Source organism: Chelonoidis abingdonii, chromosome 1 (assembly GCF_003597395.2).
Source record: "Chelonoidis abingdonii isolate Lonesome George chromosome 1, CheloAbing_2.0, whole genome shotgun sequence".
NCBI classification, from domain to species: Eukaryota; Metazoa; Chordata; order Testudines; family Testudinidae; genus Chelonoidis; species Chelonoidis abingdonii.
In genome coordinates, this window is record NC_133769.1 from 373,827,358 (window position 1) to 373,843,184 (window position 15,827).

The 15,827-nt window shown below is 53.9% G+C and overlaps 1 protein-coding gene across 1 annotated transcript in view; it reads right to left on the minus strand.

Moving 5' to 3' along the window:
* TPP1 (tripeptidyl peptidase 1) overlaps nucleotides 1–15,146 on the minus strand; it is a 16,704-nt gene extending 1,558 nt beyond the window's left edge. The window contains exons 1-9 of the mRNA XM_032768917.2: nucleotides 15,065–15,146; nucleotides 14,546–14,685; nucleotides 14,079–14,229; nucleotides 8,672–8,793; nucleotides 7,619–7,815; nucleotides 7,132–7,330; nucleotides 1,190–1,378; nucleotides 899–971; nucleotides 76–196 (exon numbers count right to left, since the gene is read on the minus strand). Coding sequence (XP_032624808.2) covers nucleotides 76–196; nucleotides 899–971; nucleotides 1,190–1,378; nucleotides 7,132–7,330; nucleotides 7,619–7,815; nucleotides 8,672–8,793; nucleotides 14,079–14,089 — 912 coding nt within the window. The 5' untranslated portion in view covers nucleotides 14,090–14,229; nucleotides 14,546–14,685; nucleotides 15,065–15,146. The remainder of the gene's footprint in view (nucleotides 1–75; nucleotides 197–898; nucleotides 972–1,189; nucleotides 1,379–7,131; nucleotides 7,331–7,618; nucleotides 7,816–8,671; nucleotides 8,794–14,078; nucleotides 14,230–14,545; nucleotides 14,686–15,064) is intronic.
* Nucleotides 15,147–15,827: the final 681 nt, after the last annotated feature.

Below are 15,827 nucleotides of genomic sequence, written 5' to 3' on the forward strand. Positions count from 1 at the left end.
GCCCCTTCCCCCCATGCCCCCAACCTGCCAGCCACTGCGCTGCACACCCCACACCTTGGTCCCAGCCCCACGCACCTGGTAGTCAGGCATAGGGAAGACGTTGCTGAAGCCCCCGCCGCTGATGTAGTCCGTCACCTCCCAAGTCACTCGGAAGGGGTTCTTAAAGGCTGTGCCACCCACCGTGGTCACATAGGGGCTGTGGGGACAGGTGGGGGGAGCTGCACTGGCCAGGCCACCAGAGAGAACTTCTCATTGGGGGCCAGCAGCTCCCACTAACAGAGACACTAATACTGCAGGAGCCCTCACTTCTCTGGCCTTGCAAGCCCCACTGCCCCCTAGAACTGGCACTTCTCAGGGCTCCCTCAGGCCCCCAGTTCTCAGTCAGTCTGTATAGGACTCTAAACCCCATTCCATTCCCTGGGGAACCCTCCAGCCTTCCCCGACTGGCCTTCCCCCATCCCTCCTGTCCCCAATTGGCCTTCCCCTCCAGACCTGCCCCCGGCGAGCCTGCTCTGTCCCATCCACCCCTCCAGTCTTCCCTGCCCAGCCTGCCTTCACCTCCAGCCTTCCCCATCTGGCCTCCCCCCATCCAGCCTGCCCCACCAGCTTTCCCCGGCCCTGCCTGCCCCCACCTGGCCGGCCCCCATCCAGCCATCTCTCGCCACCTCCCCTGCTCTCACCCTCCCATCTTGTCTGTGTTGTTGCTCCCCAACAGGCGTATCTCTGCCAGAGCAGCCACAAACCTCCCGGCTGAGGCTATGCTAGGAGCACTCAGCCCAGGGCAGAGCAGGGCCAGGGTGGTAACAAACTGCACCGCCCCCTGGCAGCTTGGCCAGGGTTACAGCATTCTCTGCCTGAGACTTCCCACCCTTCCTCCCACCCCCCACCCCCGCGTTACCTGGAGGCTGGGAAGCTGGGCCGGAAAGTGTGGCTCCCTCCAGCAAGCTTTCTGCAGCCAGCTCCCGCATCACCTGCAGGGCAGGAGTATGGGATCAGCCTGGCCCACGGGTGGCCTGTGAGGCCTGGACCCTTCTTGGGACCAGGCACCCATCTCCCCACCCCAGTGCTGCAGGGAGTGACCAGGGACTCCTGGGTCCCAGCAGAGTCCATACTGCACAGCCAGCAGGATCCACACGCTCCCAGGGAGGAAGGCAGCCCAGGGCAAAAGGCACTGGCAGGCTGCATGTACCTGAGGCGAAGAGCACAGTCAAGCCCCGCGCAGCAGCCTTCATGAACTCCACGTTGAGGCGCTCCATGTAGGCCCGGGACAGGCTGTCCTCATCATCCCCGTAGCTCACCGAGTGCACCCAGGGAACCGAGGACATGTTACTGAGCAGCAGCAGCCAGGCCAGGAAGGGCTCCTGGCTCTCATGCCTCCCTGCAAGGGGCAGCAGAGAAGGCATCAGCCCCCATCCAGAGCCTCCATCCCCGTGGGGAAGAGCAGAGAAGGCTCAGGAGAGGGAAAGCAGTGCAGGAACACAACGTGGATTAGAGTAATCCTACCCCGCAGGTCTCATCCTGGGCACTAAGAGACGATATAATATCCCTGCCAGAACTGTTAACTCACTACACTCACTGCAGCCAGAGAACGGCCAGTCCCTCTTTTAGTCTGGCTAAGTTCTTGGCCTCAGAGGCATCCTGTGGCAGTGAGTTCCACAGGCTAATGACATATACCATGAAAAAGTATTTCCCTTCCATGTCACTGATTGTTCCCATGCTGAGAGATAGGAAAAACAGAAGCCCCCAATCTCCCCTTCTCTTGACCAATCAGTAGTGACAGACTTTTCTCATGTCACTTCTCATTCGTTTCACTTCTCCCACTGGTTTCAATCTCTCTTGCACCCAAGAGAGATAAAAAGAACTGGACTGGCCAAGAAGCAACCTGAACCACTCATGTTCATTTGCAATCAGTTCTGGAGCACTGGAGAAGATCCACAGGACTGGAAGAAAACTCACGTTCTGCCACTATTCAAAGAGACCGTAAGTGGGACAGCCAGGGAAATTATAGGTCTGCCAGTGATCTTGAGTAAGATAATGGAGTGGCCGATACAGGACTTGATTAATAAAGAATTAAAGGAGGATAACAATTAATGCCAATCAACATGGGTTTATGGAAATAAGAACTTGTCAAATGATTTTTTTTCTGTGAGATATGCATTTGGTTGATAAAGGGAATAGTGTTGATGTAATATCATTAGATTTCTGTCAGGCATTTGATTTGGTACTGCATGACATTTTGATCAAAAAAACTAGAAAGATATAAAATTAACATAGCACACATTCAACTGATGAAAAGCTGGCTAACTGCCATGTCTCAACATGTAATTTAAACTAGGAATTATCAAGCAGGTACATTTCTAGTCGGGACCTGCAGGAATCAGTTATTGGCCCTACGCTATTCACATTTGTGTCAAAGACCTGGAAAGACAAATTGTTACTGATAAAATTTGTAGATAGACGAGGTGGGCAAGGTGATATCTTCTATTGGACCAACATCTGTTGGTGAAAGAGACGAGCTTTCAAAGTACATCAAGCTCTGCTCCAGGTCTTTTGTCTCTTTCACCAATGGATGTTGGTCCAATAAAACATACACTCACCCATCTTGTCTCTCTAGCATCCTGGGACCCACACAGCTACAAGAACAGTGCAAAGTTTGTGGATGACACAAAAATTGGGGGAGGGGTAAATAAAAAGAACAGTGGTATACTAGAACTAGGGGTGCAGCAGCACACCCTGGCTTGAAGTGGTTTCCATTATATGCAAGGTTTACAATTTGGTTCAATGGCTCTCAGCACCCCTGTAAAAAAATACAAAGTGATCTGGACTGCTTGGTAAACTGGGTGCCAACAAACAATATGCATTTTCATCTGGCCAAAGGTATACTTGTAGAAACGAAGAATGTAGACCATTCTTAGAGGCTGGGGGGGGACTCCAGCCTAGGCTGCAGTGTCTCTGTAAAGGAGTTGGGGTCATGTTGGACAATCAGCTGAACATGAACTCCCAGTGCGATGCTGTAGCCAACAGGGCTAATGCGATCCTTGGATTTATAAATGGGAATCGCAAGGAGAAACAGGGAGGTTATTTTACTGCTGTATTTGACACCAGTGCAACTGCTGCTGGAACTCTGTGCCCAGTTCTGCTGCCCACAAATCCACACAGATGTTGAGAAGTGTCGAAGGGTTCGGAGATGAGCCAAAAGAATGATGTGAAGATTGAAAAACCTGCCTTATAGTAACTGAGATCATTAACAAGGGGCTGGTGTAGGTGGCAAGTTAGTGCCATCAAGCCTGGGTGTGAATCTACCGCACACTCATTTGCCACATGGATCCTGCTACAGCAAAGTACAAGTTCCCAGTGCGCTTTCCTGTCCCTCCAAGTGCAGGACAGAACTTTCAGTGCATGGTAGCAGGGGCCACATGACAAGCTGGGACGCTGCAGATTCACACCCTGGCGAGCCGTGCACCAGCTCGCTGTGTAGATGAGTCAAAGAGAAGGTTACGGGCTGACTTGATGACAGTCTATCAGTACCTACAGCCTTTTCATAATGGACTTTTCAGTCTAGCAGAGAAATGGACAAAAAGAACCAGTGGCTTGAAGCAAGAAATTTACACCGGAAAGAAGAAAAACACAGTGAGGATAATAAACTAGTGGAACAAATTCCAAGGACTGTGGTGGATTCTCCATCCCTGGCAATTCTTAACTCAGGACTGAAGTCTGGCTGTCTAGAAGATCTGTTCTAATTAAACAGGAGTGAAAGCCGTTCTCTTGCCTGGTTTAGGTCAGACAGGAGGATCTCAATAGCCCCTCGGGTTTTATAATCTGGAGTTTTTCACCTTCCCTGGAGTCCCTTGAGTTCTGCACCAGCCTGGGTGAGATGGGGCCAGCCCCGCCATGTCCACATGAGGCCACACAGCTGCCTCATACCAAGGCAGCAGAATAGTTTCTGCATAGTTCTCTCTGCTCTTATGCAGCGGAACACCTACACTTTGTTTATTTGCCCACACATGGGCATCGAGTAAAGGTCTCCATGAGCCCAGGTCCCTTCCCTGAGTTGAAGCGGTTAATTTGGACCCTGTAAGAGGTAGGAGTATGCACACACACCCCTCCCACTTCGCACATTACTTTGCATTTGAAATGGGTTTTCATCTGCAGTGGTGCTGTCCATTCCCCTGGCTGGGATTGATCTCGCTGAAGTTCCACAGTCCCCTCTGCTCCTGACTCTCCCACCTCTTCTCTCCCACTTTCCTGAACACTAATAAATACTGTGCTTCCAAGATGGGAGCTAGTCCAGAACCTTCAGCCCCTGCTGTGGGGAGAATTTAACTCAGCTCTTTGCTTTCTGACTCCTGGCCAATTCTGATCCAGGGCAGAACTTTGCCTCTTACCCCCAGTGACTTAGGGGCGACCCTGGCAAAGGCCTTTTGCAGCATATAGGTTGCCTGGGTCCCCTTTACCCATGTGCCTTCACTTTACCGACAGGCTCAAAGAGCTCAGAGATCAGCCTCCAGGCCAGCTGCCTCCAGCTAGGAGGAAAGGGGATAGGGGCATTTATGGCAATTGCTTCGGGTGGAGATGCTGGCAGAGGAAGAGGATACCAGCAGCATGGGGGGGAGGGGGGGAGGGGATGGCAGAGGGTCAGGCTCATGTCAGGGGTGGGGACACCAGCTGCGATGGGGGGAAGGGGTGGAACAGGGGCAGGCCTATGTTGGGGGTGGGGATACCAGCTGCAGGGGCATCAGGGAAGGCACATGGGCAGGCTTATATCAGGGGTGATGTTAGTATCTGTGTAGGGTTCGGTACCTGTGGGGGGAGCAGGCGGGGGGCACACAGGGAGGCCTGTGTCTGGTGGGGTCGGTACCCACATGGGAGGTGGGGGGGCACAGGCCCGTGTCAGGGATGGGGTTGGTACCTGCGTGTGTGTGAGAGGCGGAGGTGTAGGCCTGGGGGTGGGGGAACTGAGGGTCCGTGAATATTCCTTCCTGATCATGGCCAAACACAGTACCTGGCGTGGAGAGTGTTAGGGCGGTCGCACTGCCCATTGGTAGAGGGTAATAGTTCCTGCGATTGAGTCAAGGTATTGCGTGGGGGGGGGGCTCGTTCCAAATTAACAAATGATAGCTAAGGTTATGTTTCTTTTACTTTAAGGGAACGAAGGATAAGCGCAAACCCTGACCGAGCCCACTCAGCGAAACCTTGGTTTGTTCAAAGTCCAGAGAAGGGAAGATTTTTGAACTCGAGTCTTTCTGTTTTTTCTCTCAGCTATGAGTAAGGTTACTTTCTATCATCTTATCTTTCTGTTTCCACTGTGTAAGTAACAGGTAGAAAAACAATATAGGCTTGTTATGATGTTTTGGGTGTAGATTTTACATGCTGCTGCTATGATCTTGCTGAATGTTCATGATTGGGATATCTTCTATCATTGGACAAATCAGATCGCTTTATTCAATAGTGATTATCCTGATAAGAGCAATATGCTCCATATTATTTGTGCCAATCTCTCGCTGCAGAGTTATACTTAATATCTGTACTGATCTTTTCTTTCTTATTTTACTATATAATATGTTTGTCCTTTGTAAGACTTTGTGCGTTTTCTCTCGGGTCGGTTAGAACAATGGGAGGGCATTCTCTTTGTGTTAGATTCTACGGAAGGTAAGTCCGGCAGTTACCAGGTGGGGGGTCTGTGGGGGGGTGGGAGGGGGAGATATAGGATCATCTCTGTTTCCCTGTATTTGGGTTGTCATCATTTTGTGAAAGAAATAAGGAGCTGATCAGTCCAGTTTTTTTTGGTGGTTGTGATGTAAAGCCGATTGCATCAATTATTTCAGGTTGCCCAGAGATGGAAAGTCAGGGAGGGAGAGGGAGGGAAAGGAGGGGTTTATTCCCTTGGTGTGGAGACTCCAACATTGAGTCTCGGGCGGTTCCCCAGGAAGGTTTGCGACAGAGGCTCGGGCCCTCTAATGGATGCATTTGCACGTGTTGTGCTAGGCCCCCCAGCCTGAAGTGCCTCCAGCCACGGTCGGAATTTACGCTGCGCTGCGTGAGCGAGTTAAGAGGTCGCTCACCAGTCCGGGCAATCTACGCTTGGAAGGTCATACTCAAGCTCTCCCACGGCTAGTTGGACCGACTAAGGTCCAGATTGCGAGACAGACTGCTTATGACTCAGGTGGGCAACAGCACGGGCGCTCGTCGGTCAGGTTCCGGCCCGTGGCCCGCCCTGTGGGGTCACCTTACACGTGTGCGCGCACTTCGGGTGCCCGGAGCGCGCGCCCGACCCCCACAAGGCAGAGACCGCGTGACACGCGGGGTGACATCATGACTGTCGTTGTGTTCCCGGCGACGCAAGGACTGCCTGGCACGAGATTCTTCCTGGAAGCCCCGGAAAGGAGACTTGGAGGTACGTACTCTCGCTTAGGGGGTGGACGCTAGCGCTTGCCGCTGCGGTCCACGAGGATCCCACTGGCTACCCTGGTATGGGAGGACTTGGAGCCGCCCCCACCCCTGATCCGAAACCCCCTTGGGCTGGTGTCTAGGCAGCCCCCCCCCCTCCGCACCCCCCCCCCCCCCACCTCCTCCCCCCCCCGCTCCCCCCCCCCCCTGCTCCTCCCTCTCCCCCCCCGCCGCGCTCTCCCCTCTCCTCTCCCTCCCCCCTTACTTTCTTCCTCCCCCCTCCCCCGGCCCCCCCCCCGCCTTGCGTCGCCTCCCGGTCCGCGCTCCGCGCGGCCGCCGCCCTGACCCTCGGCGGCACCAAGTGTGCCGCTCTCTCTCGCGCCGCGCGCCCCTGAGGGTACCCCTCCGCCTCGCCGCCCGGTCTCAGGAAATTCGTGCCGCCGCGCGGCGCGCGCGCGCAGGCCCGTGTCGGGGGGGGGGGGGCGGGGGGCGGGTTGCGTTACCTGCGGGTGGCTCGGCGCGGCGTCTCTGCTCGGGCGGGCGCGGCTCGGGCGCCAGGCAGTCTGTGTTGGGTGGGGTCGGTACCCGCGTGGGAGGTAGGCGGGGGCACAGGCCCATGTCGGGAGGAGAGGGGGGGGATCAGTACCTGCGTGGGGGTAGGGGAAGCACAGGCTCGAGTCGGGGGTGGGGTCGGTACCTGCGTGGGGGGTGGGTACAGGCCTGTGTCAGGGGTGGGGTTGGTACCTGCATTACTGAAGACCCAGGTGGAGATGTTGGCACCTGTGCTCATGATGTACTCCACATCCAGGCTGGCCTCCAGCCCCGCCTTGCCTAGCCCTTGGTGCCCGACCACCTGGTCGACCCGGGAGCGGTGCCCAAAGCTGCTTGCGAAGAGCTTCATGAACTCCGACAGATCAGCCGAGTGGAAATACTGCTCCAGGAACTGGGGGGAGAGGCAAGGAGGCTGTGACACCCTACCCAGAGTACTGTCCCTCCCCTGGGCCCCCAGACCCAGACACAGGCCCGAAATGCGCACCCCCAGCTGGGATCCCCACTGGCTGTCCCTGAACCGGCTTCGGTGCCTCCACACAGGCCTGGCCACTGCTGTCAACAGGGGGTTTCCCATGGGTCCTGGGGCACAGGCCAGCCCACTGTTATGGGGTGTGTGTGTCACCATGATTACCTGGGCTCAAGCATGGCTACTGTCATGGAAGGGTGTCACCATGGTTACCTGGGCACAGGCCTGACTGTTATTGGGCAATGCCCCGATGTCCCTGTCCGTCAGGTTGTATCTCTTGCGGATGACAGAGGGCGTCACACCCAGATGGAAAGCTGCCCTCCTCTGCTGGTACCGCGCCATCACCTCCTCCTTCCCCGAGGCTCTGGTCACCACCTTCCTTTCCGCAGGGAACCGGTGCAAGCCACCCACTGGATGCCAAGGAGAAAGCACAGGAGGCAGGGTTAGGGCCTGCATCTCCAGTGGGGTAGGGGGCTTTGTCCTAGCTTCTCCTCCCTTCTGGTCTGCATGGGAGCAGTGAAAGCTCATTCACTCTGAGCTGGGAGCCCCTCAGACCTCCGCCTCAGCAGGGCTGGGCTGGCCCGTGTGCGGATGAGAGATGGCCCACAACGAGCCAGGTGCTGCCAGATGGGCGCTCTCCCCGTGGGGTCAGTGTGCCCCCCGTGCCTCTATGCTGCAGGGAGCTCTGGGTGTGCAGCAGGGGGCAATCACTCTTCAGATTGGGCATAAGATGCTCCCAGAGTTTGCATCTTAAAGCTCCCTAGCAGCACCCCTGAATCAGCGTACCCACACAACCAAATCTCTTCCATGCCTCCCTGCAGGAAGGAGCCAAGATTCCCCTTCACCTCCTATCCCAAAATGCTCCGTAATGTTCTTACGTCATTATTGAGCAGCTGCTACTTCCCACCCCAGAGGTGGCTGCATGACAGTGGCAGATAACATCACTCCATATCCTTCACCTCCCTAGGCGGGGGTGGGAGCGTCAGGCTTGGCTAACACTAGTTAATAACGCATGGCCTGTTTCCCCATCTGCAGAGGAGAGACCCTGGGACAGGCCTAGGGACAATGGTACCATGTCTGGGAGCAGGAGGGACCTGCCTAGCCATAAAGGAGAGTGGAGTGGCTGAGGACTCGCAGGAGCCAGCCGGGAGCAGCAGGTGCTTGGGTTAGCCCATCTCACACACCAGGTGAGCCTGCGTGAGCTCTCCAGGTCTCCACAGCACCGGGAACATGCAGCCCTTCCCCCCAGCCCAGGCCAACTCATACCAAAGTCAATGTGTTCAGTCAGCTCCTCATGGAGGGTGTAGGGGACAGGGGAGCGCACAGCGCTGCGCTGGCCACTCACATAGCGATGGAACTGGGCTCCTGGCAGGAGATGCTCCGCCGTGCTGCAAGAAAGAATCAAACGCCACCCATCAGCCTAGGGTACAGGAGGACCGGCTCCCCGCTCCATCCCTGGGACTGCTGGAACTCAGGCAGGCCTGCCCCTCCCCGCACTGCCCTCCCCCAGGCATGGCCTCTCTCACACCCTATGCATTGTGACATTTCCCAGGGTACTTGCTGGACCCTTGAACAGCTGTGTCCTCATAATTCTCAAACCTGAGGCCTGTTACACAGCTGCACTTGTCAGAGTAGCCACTCCTGGCCTGCTCACAGCTGTCAGCTTGTGCATTCACTCCCTGCTACACACCAGAGCACTCTGACCAGTCACTCATGAACTGCACACAGGGAGACATTCGCAAATTCCCAGCCCCATCTCCCAGAAACGTGTGTCTGGCACTGCTGAACAATGCAAGCACGTGGAAGGTCCGTCCTTCCACAGGAGAACGAAATACGCACCAGCCTTGCTATCCCAAACAGAGCTTCCCACATGCACAATGCAGACAGACTGGTTAAGATAAAACAATAAGACACGTTTATTAACTACAGAGAGACAGATTTTAAGTGATTTTGAGGGATGATGCTCAGGACTGTTACAAAACGAAAATAAAAGAGCAAAGCGCAAGCTCACCCTAACTTAACAAGCAAAGGGAACTGAAAAGCAAAGTTCTGTCTCACCACATGCTGGGTCGGCTCCCCTTAGCTCAGTGCTCTGAGAGCGGCTGATGTCATAAGCTGAGCTGAGATGGAGGAGGAAAGCAGGGAATTGGAGACCGCTGTGTCTCAGGCTTGGTCTACGCTACAGAGTTAGGGCAGTAAGGCAGCTGACCTTGACCTAACTGTAAGTGTCTACACCACAATGGTGCTTCCACTGAGGGAAGTCGCCCCCTCCACCGACTTGATAACTCCACCTCCCTGAGAGGTGCAGTGCTTACGTGGGTCTGTTGGCTGTCAGGCCAGCCTGCTACACAGGAAGGTTTCTAAGTAAACGGAGCCATTTACAACCAATTGTCCTAGTCAATGGGAGCTATCAAGATTCCAAACCACCATTAATGACCCACACTTTCCATAATTACAATAGGATCTCAGAGTTATATTTCATATTTCCAGTTTCAGATACAAGAGTAGTACATTTATACAAATAGGATGAGCACACTCAGTAGATTATAAGCTTTGTAATGATACCTTACAAGAGACCTTCTGCATAAAGCACATTCCCATTACATCATATTCACACTCATAAGCATATTTCCATAAAACACATGGTGTGCAACATCACGTGTAATTATCAAATAAATCAACTAAAGATCAATCTTGTACTTACATGTCATAAACACGTCATTTTCTATATGACATTTTAGTTTGTACTGACTTCTAGTGTTTTATGTCGCCTGTTGTAAAACTAGGCAACTACCTAGATAAGTTGATGTACCCGCTGGAAGACCTCTGTATATCCCCAGGAGTACATGTACCCTTGGTTCAGAACCACTGATCTACACCAGCCCTGACAGGTGTTGCACGGGTGTCAGGCACTAGTGCATCTCACTCTGCCTCTGGCATAGCCAGTCTCCTGCAGGCAGTAATGCTTTGGGGGCTCACCACCTGCCCAGTAACCCTGGGTGCTTCTGTGCTGTGCAGCTTTGGCTTAGAGCCCTGCCACTAGCGCAACAGTGACCTATACATATCTGTACGTACTTTCCTGTACCTACTTAATCTTTAAAAACCCTTTCTCCATTTCCCTCACTGGTGCTCCCTCTAGGACAGTGGTTCCCAAACATTTCCTTGCATGACCCCATTTTCACACATATTGCTTCCCGTGACCTCACACAGCATGGAGGACACCATTTCAAAATGGCAGCTTCCACAAAGCGTGACCTCGCACATGTACAGTGCATCTGAGGGCACAATGTGCAGAGGATGCCATTGTGTAAAATGCTGTTTTCCACACACTCAGGGTTGCCGAGGTCCCATCTCCTGATGGAGTGACCCTCCTGGGCGTTGTGACTGACTTTTGGGGGCTGCTGCTCTAGAACAGTGGTTTTCAAACTTTATTTCTGGTGACCCAGTTTAAGAAAATTGTTGATGCCCGCCACCCAACGGAGCTGGGGATGAGGGGCTCAGGGCTGGGGAAGAGCACTGGGGTGCGGGAGGGGGTCAGGGCTCTGGGCTGGGGCTGAGGGGTTTGGGGTGCAGGAAGAGGATCTGGGTTAGGGGGGCTCGGGGCTTGGGCACAGGCTTACCTCAGGCAGCTCCTGGTCAGTGTCACAGGGGGGTGCTAAGGCACACTTCCTGCCTGTCCTCTGCCTCGAAAGCAGCCAGCAGCAAGTCCAGCTCCTAGGTGGAAGTGCGCAAGGAGCTCTGTGCAGCTCTCGCCTGCAGGCACTGATCTCCCCAGTTCCCATTGGCCAGTTTCCGGTCAATAGGAGTGCAGAGCCAGTGCTCAGGTCAGGGACAGCCTGCAGAGCTCCATGGCCCCTCTACCTAGGAGCCAGACCTGCTGCTGGCCGCTTCCGGGATGTGGCACGGTGTCAGGTAGGGACTATCCTGCCTTGGTTGGGCAGCACCTCCAATGAGACTTTTAACGGCCCGGTTGGTAGTGCTGACCAGAGCCACCACAACCCAGTGACTTACATTCTGCAACCCAGCACTGGGTCGCAACCAGTTTGAAGACCACTGCTCTAGAATGTCTCTCTTTGTGCTTGCTACAGCACTGTCTGCCCTCTGGTCATCTGCAAGATGCTGGCAGCTAACAACTGGGCAGTCACAGAGATTAGCTCCTCTCCCTAAAGGGCATGCTCTTTTCCTCTGCTATACACCTGGTGTCAGCCTGAAAAACATACTGCTTCTTTCTGCTGAGCTGGGAGTGCCCATCCCTCCTCTCAGTAGTTGTCTTTACCATTCCCTTTGGGGATTACAGAACAATATTTCTTGGAATACTGGAAATCATTGGAAATGCTATAGAGAAGGGCAACAAAAATTATTAGGCATATGGAACAGCTTCCATATGGAAACAGATTAAAAAGACAGAGAGTGTTCACCTTAGAAAAGAGACGACTGAGGGGGGAATACGACAGGGGTCTATAAAATCATGACTGGTGTGGAGAAAGTGAACAGGGAAGTAAGTGTTATTTAAAGCCAGGGGTCACCCCATGAAATGAATAGGCAGCAGGCTTAAGACAAACTTAAGGAAGTATATTTTCACACAACGCACAGTCAACCTGTGCAACTCATTGTCAAGGGATATTGGGAAGGCCAAAGTAGAACTGGGTTCAAATAAGAATTAGATTAATTCATGGAGCATAGGTCAGTTAATGGCTATTAGTCAATATGGCAGGGACACAGCCTCATGCTCTGGGTGTCCCTAAACCTGTGACTGCCAGAAGAGGAGACTGGACAACAGGGATGGATCACTTGATAAGTTGCCCTGTTCTTTTCATTCCCTCCGAAGCATCTGGCACCTGATACTATTGGAGACTGGACCATTGGTCCGACCCAGTATGACTATTTGGACGTATTCAAAATTTCATTTCCTACCAGCATTTCTATTGGAATACAATCCAACTCCCCAACTTTTAAGCTACTCTACAAAGCTTCCAACTCCAAATGCACTTTAGCCAAAGGCACAGAAGTTCCATATTTTCCCAATGCCAGGAAATATAGGTCAGTCTCTTTGACCATGCTTTCCCTGACCAGAGAGATCTGGGCACTAGTACCCCCCGACCCTAGATATTCATTGCAGTTCACCTTGGCAACTGTGGCTCTAGATACTGATAATATCGCATTGCCAAGTACATCAAAAGGAAGCCAGATCTCGGTCAGCCAAAGACAACATGGAGGAAGTACCGCAGTTCTTCAACCACAAATGGCTATGTTTGTAGCAAAACCAACTCCAGAACAGAAACAAAAGACAGACATGAAAATTCCACAATTTATTTACCATTGTAATATTCCCTTTTCTGTTACTGAGTCACGGAGCCACTGGGGCAATGCTCTGGAAGTACTCCCTACTACAGAGGGGAGCCTCCTCTCTCTGAGCAGACTGTCTCCAGTGCAAGAAGCTTCCACTGCTTCCACCTTCCTGAGTCTGAGGTTACAAAGGGGCAGTCATAGCATTGGTACAGGCAGCTGGACCAGCCTCCACAAAAGTCACAACCCCTCATTCCCACCACCTAGACATTGGTGCAATACACAGGGAAACTGAGGCACATATAGTGTTCTGCACGAATGCTAAGACTCATGTAGGTTCACATACAACATAACAAGGGAAAATCCCCACCTCATCACACTGAGCATCCAACTTTTCAAGCAATTATCAGCTGCCGAAGGTCAGGCTACAAACTACTCAATCAAAAGCAGATAGAAGGGGAACTATTAGAGTCATTACTGATGGCTTGAGGAAGCAGGCAACAAATTACACAGAAAAGTAGTCACATTAATACTGGATGGCTGCACTAATGTGCACAATGACACAGGGATGGCTAACTGTGTACGGTTGGGGAAAATTGTGGTTTATGTATCAGGAGCTAATACTGGAAGCATTAGACAACTGAAGTACTGCGTGCCACTGAGAAGAGAAACCAAGCCACTAACAAATGCACCGTCCGGTTGTGTTGTTAAGAGCTACCTAACAGAGTACGAGATGTGCTTTGGAACGTTACGCATGGATGTACATCAAACCAGTTAAATCTACACAGACAAGACCTTACACCAAGTGCTTTGATGAAACAATGTTGTGAATTTACAAACGTATTTTCATAATCACCATCAGCCTGGTTAACAGAATGCCAAGGATCTGTAAAATCCCAAAACCTGGTAACCCTGGTGACATGCAATGGACCAAATAACATGCTTGGAAACATGTTCAGCAGCGTTATTTTAGTTTTGAGAACGACCACAAGGCAGACCACGAGGACAGAGCGGCGGTGGCATGCGATATGCAGGAGATCAGACTGGATGATTTGGTGGTCCCTTCTGGTCTCAAACTCTGAGACACTTGAGACCTGCGGGCACTTCTTGGCCAATACTGGAAACACGAGGAAGCAGTTCCCCTGAACAATCCAGCCCCAGGATTGATGCAGAGATGGCTCAATGCCATGCAGCCCCCACCACTTGGGTGGAGGTCAACCAGCACACAACATGGGACCTATGCAGGGGTTACATCCCTGTCCTGACACAGACCACAGGCCTGGCTTCTCCTTCCACACAGGCAGTGCCAACACAACTTGTGTGGCCAATAAATACCCACTGAATTTAATTAGGCAAGTCCAGCCCCACCCCTGGCCAAGCGACTCACCTGGCTGGCATCACGCACTCTAGGAAGTCCAAGGTGCTAATGGTCTTGCAGCCCTTGATGCCATAGGCCCCCAACCACTTGTGCACGGTGTTGTGCGTGAGGCGAGATGGCTGGACAAGTATGCGCAGCTCCTCCAGTGACAGGTACTTTCCTGCAGCACAGGGCAGAGGTGACAGCTAGTTGGCCTCCACCTAGGAGGCATGTGGGTGGACAGTAAGGCAGCTCTCTCCTGGAAGAGTACAGAACCCCCATGCCCCAGGGAAACACCTCCATATTTGTACCCTTGGCCTCCCAGCACACCACGTTGTCAGATTCTGCTCTTCACAGCACCTGCACTGGTTAGGCAGAGAGGCACTCCCCGGGCATGGTGGCGTGGAGGGTGATGTAAAGCAGAGGGCAGCTGCGTGAACAGCCCCAAGTCCCTCTGGAAGATCTCCCTTGGTCCCCACTCTCTCCAGGGCAGTTACCATACTGAGGTGAATCAGGGTCTGAGACTCTTCCCACCAGCTTCACTAGATGCTCCACATTCTGTTGCCTGAGGGCAAAGGTCAACACAAGCTCATCCGAGGGAGCGACCCGGCCCACGTGGCTCCATCCAGCAGGGATCCTGAGGGGAAGAGAGATGCTGTGGTGACTCAGCAGGAGGGAGTGGGGCCCAAATAGCGTGAGCAGAGCTGGCACTAGCTATAAGCAGGGCAGCTCAAGGGGGCCCCCATTCACTTTTTAGTATGTGTTGTGGGAGGCCCCCCAAAATATTCTTGTATAGAGCCTCCACTGGGCTAGCATCACCTCTGGCAGGGTGGTGGGAAACTCGCAGTTACACCGGGAGATCCATACACCCTGGAGCCACGACTCTGCCCCACTCAGCAGTGCTTTGATCGACAGGATGTTCCAGGTGCATTGGCGAGAGAAAGGGAGCAGCGGCCTTCAGGCAGAGCAGAACCCAGCACTAGGTGCTTAGTCCCCACCCACGAGGCAGCACTTACCGGAGACTCTGGTCCTGCTCTGGGGCCCAGCCCAATGCTAGGGAACACCACCAGTCCGCAAGACTCACAGCGACTGCCAGCAGGAACCTGCCACGGAAAGCACAACAGACAGCATCAGAGCTCGACCAGGGAGACCCCTGCACATACGGCCCGGGAGCTCCTTCCTCCTCCCGCCACCAGGGAGACCCTGCCACCTCTTTCAAATGCCGGGGAGACCCCCACCCCCAGCAGCTCCTTCACTCTCCCCCCGCTGGGAGACCCCCCACATGCCACGGCCAGCCTCCCCATTCCCCCGCCCCCCGCTGGAGGAGATCACACCACCCCAACAGCCTGCAGCTCCTCCCGCCTCACCCCACCGCTAGGTAGACACGCGCATGCCGCCCACGCCAGCGGGAGCTCCCTTCTCCTCCCTCCCCCCTCCGCTCCAAGCAGCTCATTCCCCCCAGGGAAGACCCCCCCCCACTTGCCTGTCAGCTCTCTATCCCCACCGGGGAGAACCCCCCCCAACGCCCGCAGCTCCCCCCACACCCCCAGCAGCTCCTCCCCCCCGGGAGACCCTCCCCCACTGACCCGCAACTCCTTCCCCCCAAGCAGCTCCATCCCCCGGGGAGACCCCTCCATTACAAGAATAACACTCACTGCCCGACAGCTCCTCCCCCCGGAACCCCCCACACCCCGAGAACAGCCTTCCCCTCCCCGCCTGGGAGACCCCCCCACTGCCCGGCTCAAAGCAGCTCTCCCCCCAGGGAGAACCCCCGAACAG